Genomic DNA, 20,438 nt, shown 5'->3' on the forward strand with positions numbered 1-20,438 from the left:
CTGGCCCCGCCCCCGCGTCTCCAAGGCCGCGGCCCGGCGGCGCTTCCGCTTCCGCCTCGGGAGGTGGCTCCACGCGCGCTCCGCCTCGCCCCCGGGCCGGCCCCCGAGGGGGCGTGTCGTGTCGTGTCGGACCCGTGGGCGGGGCCCGGCGCGCCACTGGGGCAGTGGGGGCCCCGGCCCCTCCTGGGAGGGTCGGGCACTGTCGGGCCGCGCGCGCTCAGGCGGCCGCCCTAGTCTCCTGTCCCGTCACCTGCCCCCTTAGCTGTCCCATCTCCTGTTCCCTCTCCTGTCCCTCACCTGTGCTTCAGCTGTCCCTCACCTGTCTTATCTCCTGTCCTTCTCCTGTGCTCTCAGGTGTCCCTTCAGCCCCCCTCAGTTCCCCCAGACGCCCTTGCCTCGGAACGGGCGCGTGGCTGTGCCCTGCGGCTGCAGGTGGCCGAGGGGACGAGGCGCAGCTGTTCCTGAGGCGAGTGGGTGACCGCAGAGCAGGAGCGCTGTCCCTCCTGGCAGCCTGGACACCGGCCCTCCTCCTGGACGGTGAGTAGTCCCGGCGCCCAGCCCCGCTCCGGGTGGACGGGCGGGTTGGGGACCTGTGCTGACACACCTGCCTTTCGTGGCCGGTAGCTCTTTCTTTGAGCGGGACTGAGGAAACAGGCCCGAGTGTGGGGACGCTGGCCGGGGGAGGGAGGCGGCCTGGGGACGGTGGGGACGGGCGGCGCCAGGATGGTCGGGGCAAAGACGTGCTGCCGCAGCCGGTGCCTCCCCTCCGCTCCGTGAGCCACCAGCCTGGCACTGGCTGTCACTTGTCACTTGCAACGCCCTGACGCAGGTCGTGGGATGAAGTTCGCCAGCTTGGGGAAAGGATCGTCCTGAAGTGAGCTGGCTTCGGAAAATGCCCGTAAATCTGGACACTGGGCGGGGTTGTAAAATGAGTGACTTTCCTCGGGACTAGAAAAACAGCCTCAGACGGCTTTTTAGAAAAATCACGAGTAATTCCTAAAAGCCACCAAAGTTCTCAATGTTTACGTGGCAGTGAATACCGTTAAGGAGGAGTGACTAAATGCGTTGGCAGGTAGTGTTGGTGAAACTCGAGACTTTGAGCACCTTTTGGAGAAAAAGAGGACTTTCTGTTGCCCCCTCTCCATCTAGTCCATTGCCTTGTATATGTATTCATGCATTGCACTGCATGCAGACTTAATTGAATCTAGGAATTAATTGATACAGAAACCGATCAGCAGGACAGAACCTAAGATCACTGGTCATTTTCTTCTGGGTTTTGAGGAAACTTAGAACTAAGACTACAGGGCTTTTGTTGTATCTATTAACATCAAGGACGTTATAGCATTTTATTTTCCCTTCCAGTATGAGATCCAGGCTAGAATCAGGTTTTGCATTTAATTGTCACATCTCTTTAGGTTTCTTTAATCTGGAACATTTCCACAGTCTTTCTTTGTCTTTTATAAAATGGATATTTTGGTCAAACTTTGGACATTTTTGACATTTTATAAAACAAAACCAAAAAAACCCCCAAACAACTGAACTCGTAGATACAGAGAAGAGATTGGTGTGGCAGAGGCAGGGTGTGGGAGTGGGCAAGATGGGTGAAGGGGGTCGAAAAGTACAAACGCTGATTTATGAAGCAAATAAGTCTGGGGGATGTTGTGTGCAGCATGGTGACTACAGTTAATAAGACTCTACTGTACTTGAAAGTTGCTGAGAGAGTCGATCTTAAAAGTTCTCATCACAAGGAAAAAATGATGGTATTTACTAGACTTATTGTGATGATCATTTCGCAATACATACAAATATCAAATCATTATATTGTACACCTGAAACTAACGTTATATGTCAATTATAGCTCAATAGAAAAAGGAATAAGAGGGCTTCCCTGGGGGTGCAGTGGTTGGGAGTCTGCCTGCCAATGCAGGGGACGCGGGTTCGTGCCCCGGTCCGGGAAGATCCCACATGCCGCGGAGCGGCTGGGCCCGTGAGCCATGGCTGCTGAGCCTGCGCGTCCGGAGCCTGTGCTCTGCAACGGGAGAGGCCACAGCAGTGAGAGGCCCACGTACCGCAAAAAAAAAAAAAAAAAAAGGAATAAGAAATTTGGCATTTTTGAAGTCCTCTCCACCTTTTATTTTTTCAATTAACGTACAGTAATATTATCTTTTCTTTTGGCATACAGTTCTTTGAATTTTAATACATGTACAGACTCTTGTAATCACTGGCATAATCAGTCCACAGAATAGTTTCATTACCCTCACCCTACCCCATCGTGGCTGACACGCCTCCCATCCCTAATGTCTGACAACCGTCATCTGTTCTTCATCACTATCACTTTGTCATTCATGAATGTCATATAAATGGAAACAAACCTTTTGCGACAGGTTTCTTTTCCTCAGCAAAATGCCTTTGAGATTCGTTCAGGTTGTCTCATTTGTCAATGATTTGTTCCCTTTCATCACTAACTGATACTCATTGTACGGATGTGCCGTTATTTATCCATTCACCAACTGCAGGACATTTGGGTTCGTTTCGAGTTTTGGGGTAATTACGAATAGAGCCACTATAAACATTCATGTCCAGAGTTTTGTGTGGACATAAGTTTTTATTTCTCTAGGGTACAGACCTAGGAGGGGAAATTGCTGGGCTCTGTGGTAAGTATGTTTAACTTTTTAAGGAACTGCCAACTGTTCATCCTGATCGTTACCCGGCAAGTGGCAGAGGGCATCTTTCTGGGGATAGCCACATTTAGTGACCACCTGCCTTGGTAAGGTGTGCAGACCAGGATGTGAGGGAAGCAGTCAAACCCTTTTTGAGTTGATTTTTCCAGAGGCCATCTCAACGCTTAACAATATCAAATGTCTGCGGAAGGCAGGGAGCACGGGAGCTCCATTGAATACCCCCCGGTCAGCCATTGTCAAGCTGCTTTTTTGGTAAAAGGCATGCTGTGTTCAGGTTGCAAGCTCCACAAAACCAAACACACGACAAATTCTAGTTTCAGGGGCTGCAGCAGTGTGACTGCAGTTGGCTGACTTGACTGAAACAGCAGCACCAAAACCTGAAAAAGTGTCACCGGTGATGAGGCTCCACCAATAAAACGCCTGGGAGGGGTCGGAGGTCAGTCTGTCAGGAGAGACCAGAGCAGCTCTGGGCAGGAGTCACCAGTCCGGAACCCAGTGGCAGCCTCTGCAGAGACGGAGCCCTTCACTTGTGCCTTTTCTGTGACGGTGGCTGCGTTGTCACGTCTGATGTGATGGTGGATCCAGGCAGCAGGATGGTAGCAGCCAGGGCAGCGCGTGCTCAACTAGCAGTTTAGTTCTAGCGTGTCCCATCAGAGAAGGGTCCTTTCTGTGGACATCCACATGAGGACCCCGGAAAGTGCAGTCAGCAGTCATCATTTGTTTCCACAGTTCACGGCCCCAGGGGGGTGTCTTTAACGCTACTCTAGTTTTCATAATGGCAGACCTGGTAGCTAGGCCACTGGCAAAGCCCAGGAGTCAGTAAGCACAGAGCACGGTTCATCAAGGCAGGCATTGGCCAGAGCCCTGAGAGGGGCCTGGATTCTGGCCTCTGGGTGGAGGGGCCGTGTCCGCTTTTGGTGTTGCAGGGCTGGCACTGCAGTCCAGTGGAAATCAGTGAGCTTTCGCTTAGTCAAAGCAGGCATTCAGCATTTAGGGGCGTCTGTGAATTGAGGGCTCCAGTGAGCCGTACAGTGACTCACCTGGCTCAGCAGGGGGCAAAGCTTTCCCTGGAAGATAGCTGCTGCTTTCTCAGGTAGGGCCCAGATGCCTGCGTGGCCAGGCCGCCGCTCTTGAATCCACCATTTGCACTTGACAGGAAAAGTTTTGTGAGTCGAGCCACCCCAAAATGGGAGTATCAGGCTGGAGGTTCACGAGGCCTCCCTGGGTCGGTCACCCAGTTTTGACAGGGGCTCCTGAGAAGCTGATGGCTGCTCTTCAGGGGGGACGCAGCGGGCAACAGTCCCGGAAGGCACTGAGTGCAAACCCCCAGGGTCACTTGCAGGTGGGGCTCCTCCCTTCCCCAGAGGCTCTGTCAGCGGTCATCAGTCACAGAGACTTCTGGCTCAAACTCTTGCTGGGGGTGCAGAGCCACCAGAGTAGCTAGCGTGCCGCAGCTTGCCGGTGAAGCCTGTCGTTCTGCACGACACTCAAATGGGACCAGTTTATGGGCTAGCCAACGTAAAGGACCAAGAAGAATGTCCCCAGTACCCCTAGTAAGGCTTTTGGCCTCTATGGTGGTGATGGTGGGGGTAGGGCAGAGAGCAAGCAGTCTGGAGCCATAGTTCCAGGAGCTTTACTTGTTGTCAGGCCCCGGACTTTCACTGGGGAGGCTGCCTGTTAGGAGGGTGTGGTGAGTCCCCTTCAGGGCCATTGAAATGGGGGCTTCTAACCTGCCAGCTGAGAGCCATCATCTCTGTCGAGGTGCTCTGGATGTAAGACGCATCGCCACAAAATCCCCTGGCCCTACACACACACACGCACACACTGTTGTGGCCTCTCCCGTTGCGGAGCACAGGCTCCGGATGCGCAGGCTCAGTGGCCATGGCTCACGGGCCTAGCCGCTCCGCGGCACGTGGTATCCTCCCGGACCGGGGCACGAACTCGTGTCCCCTGCATCGGCAGGCGGACTCTCAACCACTGTGCCACCAGGGAAGCCCACGGGGTTTCTTTAGTTGTGGTGAGTGGGGGCTACTCTTCCTTGCCGTGCGCGGGCTTCTCATTGCGGTGGCTTCTCTCGCTGCGGAGCATGGGCTCTAGGCACACGGGCTTCAGTAGTTCTGGCACATAGGCTTAGTTGCTTCACGGCATGTGGGATCTTCCCGGACCAGGGCTTGAACCCGTGTTACCTGCATTGGCAGGTGGATTCTTAACCACTGCGCCACCAGGGAAGCCCTATTTTTATTTTTTTAAATTGCAGTTGACATACAATATTATATTAGTATTCAAGTGTTCAACATAGTGATTTCACATTTATATTCATTAAGGATTGATCACCACAATAAGTCAGGTAACCATCTGTTACCATATAAAATTATTGCAGTGCTATTGACTATATTCCCTACGCTGTATATTACATTCTGTACCTGTGAGTCAGTTTCTGTTTTGTTTTGTTTGTCTGTTTTGTTTTTTAGATTCCACATGTAAGTATAATGATATGGTATTTGTCTTTGATTATTTCACTTAACGTAAAATCCTCTAGGTCCATCCATGTTGTCACAAATGACAAGGTTGCATTTTTTATGCCTGAGTAATATTCCATTGTGTATGTGTACCACCTCTCATTTATCCATTCATCTATCAGTGGACATTTAGGTTGTTTCCATGTCTTGGCTATTGTAAATGTGCTGCTGTGAACATTGGGGTGTGTGGATCTTTCCAAATTTTAAATAATTTAAGTAGCTACATGCAGCTAGTCGCTAACACAGCACAGCTATAGATGATAGCTGTTCCAGGGACTACTTAGAATGTAAAAAGTTGGCTTTTTAGATTTCCTTAACTGATATAGTATTTCAGTTACTTATTTTTGAGCATATTGTTTGCCATTTGGTTTGCAAAGAAGTATCTAGCAATGTCCCTATCTTGGAGAAAAAATAAACAAATGAAAATTTAAATATGCACAAAAGAGACAATGTAGACATCCAAGAGATAGCATGATATACTTTAATCTTAATCACAGAAGAATTATGCTAAGTGTAAAGGACTGCAGAAGAGCAGCAACCCTTCAGGTTGCAGTATCTGTAGGAAGATGGGAGACCTGTGCTGGTTATTGGACTTGTTGTCTATGTTTTGGATGGGTAGGAAGGAAGGAAAGGAAATGTCAGGAGGAGGCGGGGTGAAAGTGAAACTATCATCTGGGAACCTGTGAGATGCGCTCGGGCCCAGCGCGGGGACTCGTCGCTGAGGCAAGGAGGGTGACTGGCAGAATGAATTCCAGCTGGAAGGTGGTTTGGAAGGTCAGTCAACTGTGTCATATTGTTGTAGCTGCCTTTGAATTGATGGCTAAAAAGCTTGGGATTTATCTTCTAGGCAGCAAACATTCAGAATCATTGAAGGATTCTGAGCTAAAGAGAAATATAATGAGTCTTGTTGTGGGAAAACAAGCTTGGCTGATGTATGATGAACAGAGAAACGAGTTAGGTAGCTTATAGGCAGAGGGAGAGGCTTCTGAACTAGGGGGATGGCTGTAGCGATGAGACTTCCTGGAAGTAAAACCAACGGATGTTGCTGATGGATTAGAGCAGGATTGCAGAGGCGCTGGAGGGAGGGAGGTTAAGGTGGGAGGCTGGGATGGATTGCGGCGCGGCTGGGCTGGGGGGACGGGCCCCATTAAATGTAGAGGCTGTGGTGAGAGGCTGGGGTGGGTGCTCTGGAGTGACTTAGAAACAGAGTCACCTGATGGTTACTTGGCTACCAAGAAATTGCTAGAAGTAACTGTTTACACATGTTAGTGCTGCATTTAAAAATTGGCTTGAACTTAATCTGTAAATTTTAGTGCGTTTTTGTGTGATGACCGAAGCATTTTTAATACGTTAACAAGCGCATGATCTGTGGAAAATTGACATGTGATGATAATTAGCAATGACGCCATGGTTTTCACGCTGCCACCCTGCCCACCCTCCACTTTGCCCTGACCTCTGATAGCCCTGTCACTTTTTTTAAGGTGAACAAAAGCAAACACAAGGAGCACTAGTGTGACCGCCTGAATCCAGTGTCACGTGGTCGGGGTAATCAGCTTTCACACTGATGGACTCTGGTTCTTTTAATTCCTTACAAGAATCGGATGTGGGAAGTTAGAGTGGTGTCAGCCATCTTCCTCTTGTGATCTTCATCAAATCTCTCGTTCTGGGCCACAGTGAAGTGATTCTTCCAATCTCCCACAGCCCCTGAAACAGACGTGGGGTGGTGGGTGTCAGTACCGTGGGGGGATTTGGATTTCTCTGTTCTCCCGTTTCTGTGTGGGGATTTCTACTCCCCGTCAGGGAGGGACAGAGCCGGGCAAACATTTCTCTGGCTGGCCTGGCAGTGTCTCCTCCTGGAAGGGGGAGGAATCGCCTGTCTGGCTTGTGGGTCGGGAGGTGACACGGCCGCGTGAACAGCAGGTCTGAGGAGCTCTCTTGTCCTTCCCTTCTGCCCGTCGCAGCACACTCGGTGCTTGTGCCTGTGGCTGGCGTCCTGCAGGTAGAAGGGCCTGCTTCTTGAAGGACTCAACGTGCGGTTTTGAGAAAGGAGGGAAGAGAAAGAAGATTCCCCTCCAGTTCTCCACGTGCAATCCCTGTTACCTTTCCCAGACTGCTTTTTCTACATAGTACTTACTAGCAACTATTATCCTGAGTTTTCGTGTGTTTTGGTCACTGCTGTGGACATTGCCCAGAACAGTGTCTGGCACATGGTAGCCACTCCAGTCAGTAAGTATGTTGGAGTGAATGGACCTCTCTGATAGCTTAGAGCCCTCCGGAAAGTGGATTCTTTGCTCCATCTGACTTAATTCTGTATGTTTTCACCTTATCAGCCAGAACTCCAGAAGGAAGGTGAGGATAAAGGGTTGGACTTAGACACCAAACCTCACTCTCCAGTTGTGGCTGAACACTGATTTCATTTCATCTGTGGTTTCTTAAATTATTTTTTCCCCAGAACCATTTATTATTGATCTTATTTTTCTTATCTATAGAAAAGAAACTCCCCAAAGACTCTTAAATATTGGACAATTCCTTTAAGATTATGGTGAAAAGGAAACATAAAAACCTTTTCTCATGAATGGAGAAATAGAGTGGTTCATGAATGGAGCTGGAATTGACGTATAGTTTGCCATCGGGTTCTGCTTCATGACGTCAAATGAACTGTAATGGACAATTTTATCCAGAACTTTATCATCTAGGCTCTTTCCAATAAATTCTGCCAGCTTCAGAATTTCATGCTTTGGGTTCTATGATCAGAGTCAAAAGAAAAGACTTGATATAAGATAATTTATATCAATAAATAATAGTTTCAAAAGACTGTTGGAATGAATTAATGCTAGTAATCAGTAACATGTCATGAATTAAAATTTTAAAAAATCGTGTCTCACGAGTGCTCAGCTTTTCAGATGTGACTCACTTTGATGTGGTGACTGTATCAACTGGAGTCATTACGCTCTTCTTGTTCTAACATGGAAGCGTCAACTGAGCGTGTCGGTGAGACACTCATCACACAGTGACATGCAGTGCATGGGGCACGTGCCACAGAGGGATGTGTCCAGAATTAGGCCCAAATGTCCTGCTCTAGCCCGTCCAGCTAAATGCCCCACGGGGACAGCCACTGGACAGATGCTGCGAGCAGGTGTTGCAGCAGCATTGGGGACCTGGCCACAGAGGCCCGTCTCCTGCTTCTCATGTGGACAGAAGTGGCCCCAGACTTTCCCAGTGGTGCTGGTGAGGGGGGCACGAGGGTGGGAGGGACTTCTTTGCACCCAAGAGGCCCCGTGGCAGTAGCTGCAGTGCCCAGCTGGTCCGGTTGCTTCGGTGTCTCTGAGAAGGTTTCAGCCCCATTGTCGCCACTGTTTCCTCCTCAGAGGGACGCAGCCCAGGGGCGCTGTGGTGTGGGAAGGCCTCTGTGTCCAGGAGGAGTGGTGCGTTGCCGGTGGGAGTGTTTATCCCCGCCACTGCGTCTCCTGCTTTAAAATGGGCTCCCGCTTTGAAGCTTGGATGTCAAAAGTGCTTAATTTAGTTGGCCTCACACAGACTAGGAATCAGCAAGAGTGCTGAGAACTGTGCGCTCTGAGTGACCACAGGCAGGTGACAGCCCAGAGCATGATCGCAGAAACATGTAAGAGGGCGCTGGGGACCCTGAGGTTAGACTGCCTATTTCGGTGAAGTCTCCTCCTGGCATTCATAATGCATTAGGATCTACCCCAGGGTTCTGTACACCGTTCCCAGGGACACATCCTCCTTTGGCCCTGCTATGACGATATGTGGGCAAGCGTCACCTACATGGACTTTCCCTGGTCTTAGCTTAGTAGCATCTGATATCATGGCCCCTGTTTGTCACATCCAGTCATAAAAGAGCAAACCCTTCCTTATAACCCCTGCCGTAATATTCCTTAGTTGAGTGTCTATATCTGGAATCCTGTGACGAGACAACTCTCTGAACTGCAGCAGTACATATATGTATATGTGACCAGAGTCTCCTTTTGTATGCCCTCCTGTTGTTTAGTTTTTCGGTGCTCTCTTGTGGTGTCTCCACACTTTTGTACCAAGTAAACACAAGGGAGAGAATTTTATACTGATACCTGTATGGGTTGTCCTGCTAGCCCTGGAATCATGGTTCTGAGAATCCTAGAAATGTAATCCTAGAAACTTACCTATTTAAAAAAACCATACAGAACAGATCAGTGTTTGCCAGAGGTGGGAGGTGAAGTGGGTGAAGGGGGTCAAAATGTTCAAAATTCCAGTTGTAAGATAAATAAGTCCTAGGATGTAGTGTACATCATGGTGACTATAATCACACGGTATTGTATAATTAATAACATTGTATCGTACAGTATAATAACACTGTGCTGAGAATAGATCTTAAAAGTTCTCACCACAAGAAAGAAAATTTTTGTCACTGTGTGTGGTGACAGATGTTGACTGATTATGGAGATAATTTCTCAGTACATACAAATATCAAATCATTATCCTGTACACCTGAAACGAATATAATGTTACTTGTCAGTTGTATCTCAATAAAAAACATAGAAAAATGATGCTGTGTTTTTCACTCTTCAGATATTTTGTAGACACAACTGGATAAAGCCCAGTAGTGATGGAACCTAAGAGAAATGCAGCTAAACTAATGTGCACAGGAATCCCCGATTAATCTTTTAAAACTGCACGTCTGACTTAGCAGGCCTGGCATGGCCTCTGAGAGGCCATGCAGCTGTCTGTGACGTACCTTTTGAGAACCAGGCTCTCTGTTATAAATTCTAGAACAGAGACTGTAATTCTGTATAGATCCCTGTATTCAGTGGAGTCACAGAAAGGACTGGGTAGATGACCATTTACAATATACTCTCATGACACCACCTCATTTAGTCGTTATAACAGCTCTTGGAGTGCATATTACTATCTCCTTTCTGCATGTAAGGAAACTAAATTCCTAGATGCTCAGCATCTTCACAAAGAATAATTGCCAGTAGGCAGTAAAGCCAGAACTGGGATTCAGGAATTTTGACTCTAAACCATTAGTGTTTCCCACTGCGCCATAATTTCTTAAACTGTTTCTTGAAACTATGACGTTCCTCAAGTACTAATAAAAAAAACCCAAAATATGCTGGATTTGTTTTCCCTTCTAAACGGAATTTAAAAGTCTACATACAAGGAGAAAAAAAGGCATCCCTCATTTTGCCATCCTCTGCCTATAAGGAAAAGGTGTCCCAGAGCCCAGAGCTCCAGGAAGCTCAGGTGAGACTGTGTGATACAGAAACTCATGACGTCCCAGGTGTTCTTTGATGCGTGGACAGCTGCAGCCGGTGAAATGTAGCGTCTTCTGTGCCCTGTTTCAATCTGTGAGTCCCTGATGGGGTCCGCACGTTATGACTGAAATATTTTACGGTCAGAGGGGAACACGTGAGGCGGCCCTGCTCCTTACCCTCTTCATGTCCTCGTAGAAGAGGTAGAGGATGCGGTGCTGGTCCTTGGCATCCCACCATCCCTTCACGTGCTCGAACCAGGAGCCCCAACACACTGCAGGACGGGATCAGAAATAGGGCAGTGAGTCGCAGAAACCCAGCTGACAAGCACCCACCTGGGAGGAGAATCCTGAAGAGAGGGAGAAGGTCACGCTGGTGATTCCCTCACCGTGAAGAAGGCAGAGCCCCTGCTGTTCTAAGGAAATGATGACTTCTCTGTAGAGTATCTGAGGATTTTGAGAAAGGATGGGAGCAAAGCTGAGTTCTCTCACCGTCCCCAGCCAGAAAACTCTCAAAGTACTCTTCCCAGGTTCCTGGAGCAGGAAGCCCTTTATTCATCCTGTGGAAGTGGTAATAAGACACCATGCTGTCCTTGGGGTTTCTTGCTACGTAGATTATCTGGGAGTAGAGGGAGGGAGGGAAGAAGCAAAACCAGGATTAGACCAACAGTTATGTTAGGGTGGGTATATTCCATACAGATGAATCTTTCCGATGCTGCACTCCTGTGATTTGGCTTTTGTGGGAGGTGGAAAGCATTCATATCAATTTGCATATTGATGATGTGACAAGGTGGACTCTTTTTTTTTTTTTTTTTAACAAGCGAAGTGTTTTAAGAGGAAATGGATTGAGGACCAGTCTGAGGTCCTTCTAAGGGGTCAACTCTGAATTCCTTTGGCTCTTTACCTTACAGTTTTTCTCCAGGAAGGATGGTGGCAGCAAGTGGATGGGAAGGTGCGTCTTTAGGATCCGTGGTGAGGGCATTGCATTAGCTTGTTCCAAGCCTGTAAAATTAATTTTCAATGACTTCCCATTATTTTTCTCTATTTGCTTCAGAATCTTGCTGCTTTGTTATTACTACGTTAGGAACAGTTCCAGGCCGCCTGTAACTCTGTGGATCTCATCTGAGAGAATACTTGTAGCATACGAATGGGTTTTTTGGGCTAGAGCAGTAGTTTTTGTTTTTGTTTTCGTTTTGCAGTACGCAGGCCTCTCACTGTTGTGGCCTCTCCCATTGCGGAGCACAGGCTCCGGACACGCAGGCTCAGCAGCCATGGCTTACAGGCCCAGCCGCTCCGCAGCATGTTGGTTCCTCCCGGACCGGGGCACGAACCCGTGTCCCCTGCATCGGCAGGCGGACTCCCAACCACTGCGCCACCAGGGAAGCCCGGCTAGAGCAGTTTTTAACCATAACAATAAACCAAATAAAGAAGAACCTAAAAAATTCAAACCCTTCCACTACAAAATTATCTTACCTAGGCTCATCTTGTGGAGTGAAGTTAATTTCTAATTGGAGAATCAAAACTTAACTTACTTTTGCATAAACAGTAACTTGATTAGAAAATGTCTGGAGTTAGAACGATGGCCAGATGGTGAGAAAGATAGTCACGGAGTCCATCGATGGTTGTTTGAATGCCTAGAATTCTGAGAGGGCTACTGGATAGTAAAAATCCCTGGTGGGTGTCTAGGCCCGGGGTCAGGTGCAGCTGTGCCGTACTCACCAGATTCCATGCCCGGGATTTTCCACTCGATGAAGGGGAATCGCTCGTGAGTAGGTGCCCGCTGGCTTCTGTCAATATCACCCTCGTTTTGTATCAAGTCCACGATCTCCTGCGTCCAGGTTGTTCCTTATTCCCCAGGAAGATGAGGAAGCACAGGCTTTATCTACTGCAGTTCTTAGAATGTGACTAAACACTTGTTAGAGCAGCCGTGTGAACTTTAAAGCCAGCTTTATAATGGAATTCAGAAACCATCCTTCTTCGTTTATATCTTCTGTTATCATAATATGGTATGATATGGATTTTTATACAAAGACTCCAATTTGGAGTGGACATTAGATTCATAAATATATAGTTCTTTTTTTATTCTGTACAACCATTAATTAGGATTGTTATGCTATTGAGTTAGCTGCATAGTTCCTTAGAAAGGCAGAACGAGAGTCCTCACCAGCCTGTGATGTGGAGAGTCATCACGGTGTGGTCTTCAGACTCTGTTTCCCAAGTGCGTAGCATGGGCTTGCTACGCGGGAGGAGGCGCTTGTTATGTGTTGGCCGAATGAAAGATTAGGGTTTAGTCTCCATTTTCACACTTTCCTTTATTTTACCTGAAAGGCTAAAAAGTGCATTCCCTAGGCTCCTTTGCTGCCGAGATTCTAAATGTCCTGAGATCTGATTTACATTCTGGGATTTGAGGGAAGGAGGTAGAGGTCTGATTGATAGAAGATGTGCAGAGGCCACTCCGCATTTTGCTGCCTGGAACCTCGACCCAGAGGCTGCGCCCTCACTGCCCCCGCTGCCCCCGAGAAGGGCCTCTGTCTCCCAGCTCCGGTCAGCTCCTGCGGGCCGCCCCATCCTGACCAGCGTGGGGCTGCCACCTGACCTTCGGCCTTGGCTGAAGACTGCTGACCAGACACCTGACTGAGTCCGTGGCAGGAGGAGGCTGGGAGACTGAGCTCTGAGTCCTGGGTCTGGGCTGATCATCTCTGGTTACAAGACCCTTTCTCATGCTCCCAATTCAGCGCTTCTAGGTCTGCCAGGGGGCACAGCTTAGGAAACAAGAGAGCAGCTGCAGTTTACATCCTCGGTCAGTTAGCTTCTAATGTTTTCTGACACCAACTCTTTCATTACAGGATCCAGGACCAATATTTCTTTAGCTATTGACTCAAAGGAAGTTCAAGTGTACTCGCTTTGTGTGTTTATTCTGCATTGACAGCCACGGGCTAATGCTGGGGCAGACTCCAGTGCGACTGGAGGTTCAGGGTCAGATCGTCCCCTAGCAGTCAGCGGTTCTGCAGTGTGTTTATCTCACCTCAGTCACAGAGCACTTATTATTCTGCTAAAAAGTTAGGTGTGAACCATTCCATGATCTGAGCTTGTTTCTTCCCTCTGATCAGTAGAGCCTTTATTAGTGCACAGGTTTTGAGTGATTGACTAAATATTACCTTAGCTGGCAAGTGCTTCACTTTTTGAGCGTGTTATTTGCATTGTACGGTCCTGCTTGCCCCTAACCCATGAAAACCCTAAATGAACCAAATCTTAATGCTCACATATGGCAGGTGGAGAAAAGATGAATGATTAAGCATTGTACTGAAATTATGGTAATTAATTAAGAGTTGTGGGTGAAATTAAGGCAGTGAGATGTGATCCCCACCAGTGGGTACTTTCAGAAATTCACATTTAGAAAATTTTAATTCTGAACAGACTCATGATGAGTAAGATCAGAAAATCAGGGCCGATATGAAACCGATGGATGGGTGAGTCTAAGGCCCCATCTACCTGTAGAGCCTTTTGTCAGATTGTTACAGATAAAGGCAAAGGGGGTGGAGCGTGTGTGCGTGTGTGCGTGTGTGTGTGTGCACACATGTGTGTGAGCATGTAGCAGAAGTTATTGACATGGAGCTTGACTTTGCAGAGAGCAGATGTCAGTGCAATTGGGGTATGAGTTGAATACTGTATTTTTGGTCTAACTGTAGATATACACAAATAACTGCAGAGAACTCTTTCTCTCTGCTCACCCCCTCATTTTTATGATGCAGTGGCTGAGCTCAAGTTTGTCTTGTTTCTTCAGTGACTTTGTTAAACTGACTATTGAAATAAGAAAGTAGGTTCACAACCTACCACCAGGGAGGGTGGAAATTAAGAGAGTATTTCTGGGACCCTGAGCTGGGAGACTTACAAGCTCAGCATTGCAGAGCCCAAGCCCCTCCTCTTCCCTAGATCAGGCAGGGGTCCCCTGTCTGGCTCTGCTATATGGGCCTGTGCTGAGAACAAGTAAGGCAGCAAGTCTGGCCCCTTTGTTTTGGGCTGTTTGATTCACTCTCTTTCAGGGAAGTAAAAAAACAGGTACATCACAGAAAGAATTAAATTCTTAAGATGTGTAGGTCATTTTAATATTTTTTGTGTGGTTTCAGTTACCACCTGTGATTTGTCTTGGCAGTATCACTCTGCCCAGTAAACAGCTTTCCACTCAAATCCAGGTCGGTTTCTTTATTTCTTTATTATTATTATTATTATTTTTTGTTGCGGCACGTGGGCCTCTCACTGTTGTGGCCTCTCCTGTTGCAGGGCACAGGCTCTGGACGCGCAGGCCCAGCGGCCATGGCTCATGGGCCCAGCCGCCCCGCGGCATGTGGGATATTCCCGGACTGGGGCACGAACCCGTGTCCCCTGCATTGGCAGGCGGACTCCCAACCACTGCGCCACCAGGGAAGCCCTCTTTATTTCATTATTGATGCATCTTTCCCGCTTCTCTTCCTAACCCTCCTCTGCGTCTCCCCCCGATCCCTCCCGCCTACCTGCTTTCGGGTAGGTGGAAATGAGCAGATCATCAGGCCTGGCTTGGAAGTTCCAGATCTGATCCCAGGTGTCACAGGTGGGCGTGGGCTGCAGAATCCCCTCCACGTAGTCCACAGCCAGGCGCTCCGTGCCGTCATATTTTAAATCCTCCATTTTGTTCAAGGCCAAGAGTGTTGGATATCAGATTTCTGCTCCAGGAAAGTGTTACTCTCAGTCAGCTCAGAGCTGCGTTCTTGGCATCGTACAGACAGGGCAGAGCTCAGACCTCAGGTCCTGCCTTGGGCTGGCAGTCGAGGGGGAGCCCATCCAGGGAGCTGGGACTCTTGTTTAGGACTTTGCACACAGCGCAAAGTCCTCCACAGCCCCAGCGGGGCTCTGATGTAGCCGCCGAGCCCTCGGCTCCTGGCTGCCGTTCAGGGTCCTGTGCGCATTCAGCCCTGCTCTTCTGTACCGTTAGCAGGAGTCAGTGCCACCTCACTTGTAGTTCTCCTCTGTGTCCACAAAATAATTCACAGATCTCCATTAATTGTTTCTTCTGGGAATTTTAAGCTAATTAAGAAGTTGCAGGGAATTTTCCCCGCGGGATTACAGGTTGCAAGGCAGAATGCCTACGCCGAAAGGCTGGAGGGAAGTTTCTGTGCTGCTAACAATGACAGCCTAGATTGAACCTCCCAGCACAGATGGCCGAAGGGGTCAGCATTGTTATTTTTAAGAGTAAAGTAAACGAGGCTGTAATAGCGAAGGTTCCCTCCCTGTTGTAGGCTGTTCAATGTCCGTATCAGTCGGTGTCTGTTCACAGCTAATAAAACATGTTTGTCTTACTTGAAGCCAAGTGGATGCAAAAACTTGGGAGCTACAGAACACACACCCTCTGGCGTCCTCCTTCCTGGAGTTCACCTCCCAGCCTCGTGCCACATCCCCTGCAAGCCCCTTGTTTTCCTAAAAGCCTTGGTGCTTATTTAGCCTCCTTGTGCCTTTCCTTGGAATCATTCCTGGCTGCAGCGGAGTTTTTTTCCCTCCTATTTCCCCCACAACCCTTCTCGGCTGACCACCTCGAAAACAAGACCAGACCTGCCCAGGTCTCCTGTTTCTCCTTGTGATATAATCGAGAGCACGTCTGGTCTTTGTCTCTGGTTCCCGATGCCGAGTTTCAAAAGCCCTTTTAAGTCCCTGAGTGATTGGAGCCTTTGGTTGTTCACCGTGAGTCCCTTTAGACCACACCTGAGTTGGTGCCAACGAGGTGACACCTGCTGGGCCCATAGACAGTTCCAGGGGAGGGGCCGCCATGGCAGAAGATCAAGTGTGTGATCACGGGGTTGGGCCTTTCCATCCCATCCCCCCTCCAGGGAGAGGAGAGGGTCTTGGAGAGTGGGGTCAGCCGTGTGGCCAGTGACATGAGAACCCACGAACCCCGGACCCTGAGGCTCTGTGCAGCTTCCCGGCCGGTGAGCGCAGTGAGGGGCCGGGCCAGGGGGGTGCCGTGCCCAGGCGCCACGAAGACAGGGGGATAGGGCACGGCAGCTCTGCTCCCTCTGTCCCAGACCTTGCTCCCAGCACCTCTTCCATTTGGCTGTTGTGATCTGAATCCTCTATGATGAAACTGTAACTGTAGGTGTAGCGCTTTCAGTGAGTCCTGAAAGCACCATTATGGATGCTATGGGGGTCATGGGGACCCTCCACACTTAGAGCTGGTTGGTCAGAAGCACAGATGGTCCCCACGACTCATGGGTGCATCTGGGGGGGGTGGGTCTTGGGAAGGACTTTGCCCTTGACCTCTGGGTCTGCGCTAACCCCTGGTGGTCAGTGTCAGTACGGAAGCCAGTTGACAGAGAACCACCCTGAGACGCCTCTCCCGCCCCCAGCTGCCCCAGATGCTGTTCCTGCCGGCAGTAGTCTCCCTTCTTGCTTAAACCACTTCCCACCCAGACCTTCACAGCACCCCACCAGGGCCTCCGCGTGGCGCCCCTGTGGTACCTGGGAGCCCAGGGTGTGCACACTGCCCGCTCTGCAGCCCTGATGCCCCCCGTGTCCCCCCTCCTGTGTCCCCGTGCCTCCCGCAGGCACAGGCTCCCGCCCCCGTGGCTGTCCTTCATTTCCCGGCTTCACCCTCTGGCTCAGGCTCACCTGCGTCTGAACCTTCAGATCTTCTTTAACGTCCTCCCTAAACAGCCCCTCTGGAGAGCCTGTCCCTGAACTTGGGTGCCTCCCCTTTCATTGCTGGTGGCCCTGTCCTGTCCTTTGGAGCAGCCGTCCGCACTCAGCCCCGTGTCCTCCCCTGTCCGCCGCAGCACGGAAACTGGGCTCTGCTCGTGTCCTCACCGCAGCCGGCCCTGTGGCTGGTGCCTGTGTCCTCTGCAGAAGGGAAGAGGGAAACGAACTGGAGAACCGAGGGAGTGAGGTCTGGGAGCCACCACCGTGCCGGGGTTAGGCGAGCTGGTGGCTGAGGCTGGGGGTCTGAGACGGAAGGCAGACATCGGACGCCTGCCCTGACCCCTGCACCAGCTCCCGGCAGCCGAGGGCTGTGGACGGGGTGCTGACCCTCTGTGCCCCTGCACCCCGACTTTCCTCTGAAAATGGGGGTCATGACAGCCTCTGCCTATGGAGTTGTTGTGCGAATGAAAGTGTGTTTACCGCTCAGCAACCTTATCTGTGAATAATGAGCCATGACTATGGGTCCCTCTTCCCATGTGACCTCAGGGCGATGCCTGGGCTCTCCCTGCCCCTCAGCCTCCCTGTCGGCTGTCAGGAGATGGATGGACGCTTGGGACCAAGACTGCCAGGTGGAATTCCTGGCCCTCACGTGCATTTTAAAAGACTTAGGAAAATTATCTGTGGCTTTTCAGAGAAACTTCTTTCTATGGTCTTTATAGTTCTGTGTGCCAGCAGAGTAGAGAGCTGGGGAGCTTAGCAACATCTTGGCAGTTTTGTTTAGTCCCTTGTGTGCTGGGGATGGAGGGCTGGGAGACAGGGAGAAAATGCCCCCTGTCCCCGAAGAGGACTGGCTGAGGTTGAAATAGACCTGGGGATAGTTGAAGATTTCAAATAACCTGAAAAATTTTCATGACTGCACAGATGATTCCTATTCTCATTTAATATTTTTCCCCAATAATATCAATACTTTCTCACAAGTTCAGGAAAATTAAATAAAGTGTTGTACTTAGTTATTATAAAATTCACGTGGTGCTAAGTCTCCATCTGCTAAGCGTTGCTTTGGAATTCCAAATCTCTGGGTTGGATTGAAGCTGCCCCGTGTAGACTTTCTAGTCACTCAATCCCTTCTGAGCCATTTTAGCCTCACGGGGTTAATGTAAGAATTGAGGCATGTAAGTCATTCTGCGGTGTTGGCACACGGTAGGCACCAGAGGTGAAGTCACTGCCCTTTCTCTCCTAAGTCTTCCTGGTTCCTCTTTCCCACTGTTTTCCTACAGGCGTGGGGAGGAGACCCCCTCCTGCCCTCTCTGGATGTCCCAGGTGTAAACCAGGGGCTTGTCTAGGCCTCACATGTGATCCCTTTGAAAAAATTACAAAGGGGCTTTCTAACCTGCTTTTCTTAGGAAAAGTCAGAATGCAGGTCATTTTTCTTAAACAGGTTCTTGTTTGTATGTTTTTACAGAAGGAGCAGGTCTAAAACATATTTTGGTTCAGCAGACTGTTTTAAAAGACAACTATTGGGAAGTGGGCTAAGCTCGTCCTGAATAAAATTGAACTGAAATTGTCTTTATTCCTTGAATCAGTCTTTCGCTTATTGGGCTTTTTATAAATTCCTCAATTGTTATCCAATCCTTGAGACCAAGTCAGGAGGAAAGAGGAGGAACAGGGCCATGGTCAGTATGACCGGAACGACATCCAGACTGTGTGGGACCAGGGCTCGTCTAGGGTCACGCACAGCCCATCCCACCTTCTGATTCGGTGGCCTTGTGGCCACACTGCTGCAGGGCTCGGCTCTAGGAGCTGAGGAGGGAGAAAACCAAAGTCAGAGGAAGTGTATTAGTTAGTACTTGCCGCTTCAATCAACTGCAGAGATTGGGTTGGTTCTGAACTCGTAGTGAAGTGAAGGAAGGATGCACGAAACCTTCAATCTCAGATCATCCCTTAAAACAAAACCCCAAGAATCTTTACATTCTTAGAAGAATAAAAAGCTGGTCAAAATACAGAGCATCCAGTTATATTTGAATTTCAGGTAAACGACAAATGAATTTTTAGAATGAGCCTGTCCCATGCAATATTTGGGACATATTTATACTTACAAAAATCATCTGTTGTTCTGTATTTTATCTGGAAACTCTATGTGGGCGGGAGGTTGCTAGCTCAGTCTAACTTCAAGCTCCGGAGGCTTAATGAGTGGGATTAGAAACACAGGGAAGCGGAAAGCCCTTTGGACGCTCTCGTGGCTCCCCACTGGCTCATGGGGAGATGTGTGCTGTCTGCACTTTCCAGTGATTTGCGTCCTTGCAGCTTGCTGCTCGGGGCTGGACATCTGTCAGCTTCTTTTGTGGCGATGGTACCGCTTACCATCAGTGTACCATTCAGTATACAATACTGAATGTGAGTGTAAAACATCTAGACAGACTTTAAACTTGTAGACCAGCCTAGGAGAGCCTTCTGTGCTCTTGCAAGGAAAGGAATGCTAAGATAAGTTGCTAATATCACTACTCTTGCTAATGAAAATATTAATCTCATGCTAAAAATACTGTTTCCTTAATTTTTTTATCAGAACTAAGCAACAGAATCAATGAAATTTGTTCTATTTTCAGTTTTCCCACTAGTTACAAGAACAGAATCCCTCAGTATCCTGGGGGTTGGTTCCAGAACTCCCGCAGATACCAAAATCCACGGAAGCTCAGGTGCCTTATGTAAAATGGCACAGTACCATCGGCCCTCTGTATCCAGGGTTTCTGCACCTGCGGACTTAACCAACTGTTGAACGTGTAAGTACAGGCACACATCCTTTTATTGTGCTTCGCTTTATTGCACTTTGCAGATACTACATTTTTTACAGATTGAAGGTTTGTGGCAGCTCTGCAATGAACAAGTCTATCAGCTCCATTTTCCCAACGGCATTTGCTCACTTCTCTGCGTCAGGTTTTGGTAATTCTCGCAATATTTCAATCTTTTTCATTATTATTATATTTGTTAAGATGATCACAGATCACCATAACAGATGTTACTCTTGTAAAGGTTTTGGGGGGCCATTAACTGCACCCATATAAGACGGTGAGCTTAATCAATAATGTTGTGCGCATTCAAAGTCCACCGACTGCTGTTCCCCCATCTCTCTCTCTCTCCTCAGGCCCTTCCCTGTTCCCTGACAGGCAGCAATATTGAAGTTAGGCCAGTTAATAACCCTACAATGGCTCTAAGTGTTCAAGTGAAAGGAAGACTCACACGTCTCTCACTTTAAATCAAAAGCTAGAAAAAATTAAGCTTAGTGAGGAAGGCATGTCAAAAGCTGAGACAGGCTGAAAGCTGGGGTTCTTGCAC

At 48.9% G+C, this 20,438-nt stretch overlaps 2 protein-coding genes across 3 annotated transcripts in view; one reads left to right on the plus strand and one right to left on the minus strand.

Moving 5' to 3' along the window:
• Window positions 1-20,438, plus strand: part of LOC132434760 (uncharacterized) — a 105,608-nt gene that overhangs the window by 77 nt on the left and 85,093 nt on the right. The window contains exon 2 of the mRNA XM_060026343.1: window positions 26-537. Within this exon, the coding sequence (XP_059882326.1) occupies window positions 26-537 (512 nt within the window). The remainder of the gene's footprint in view (window positions 1-25; window positions 538-20,438) is intronic.
• Window positions 5,666-15,356, minus strand: LOC132435164 (sulfotransferase 1C4-like). 2 transcript variants are annotated; one of them, XM_060027200.1, is made up of 7 exons: window positions 14,957-15,355; window positions 12,165-12,290; window positions 11,350-11,447; window positions 10,938-11,064; window positions 10,626-10,720; window positions 7,764-7,944; window positions 5,666-6,904 (listed from the first exon to the last, which is right to left on the minus strand). In XM_060027200.1, the coding sequence occupies exons 1-7, from the start codon at window positions 15,108-15,110 to the stop codon at window positions 6,789-6,791; spliced, it is 897 nt and encodes a 298-aa protein (XP_059883183.1). In that variant the 5' UTR covers window positions 15,111-15,355; the 3' UTR covers window positions 5,666-6,788. The 2 variants fall into 2 exon arrangements, with proteins under 2 accessions (XP_059883183.1, XP_059883184.1); XM_060027201.1 differs by lacking the exon at window positions 7,764-7,944 and having other exon boundaries at window positions 10,835-11,064; window positions 14,957-15,356.

The sequence above is a fragment of the Delphinus delphis genome, chromosome 12 (assembly GCF_949987515.2).
Source record: "Delphinus delphis chromosome 12, mDelDel1.2, whole genome shotgun sequence".
NCBI lineage: Eukaryota > Metazoa > Chordata > Mammalia > Artiodactyla > Delphinidae > Delphinus > Delphinus delphis.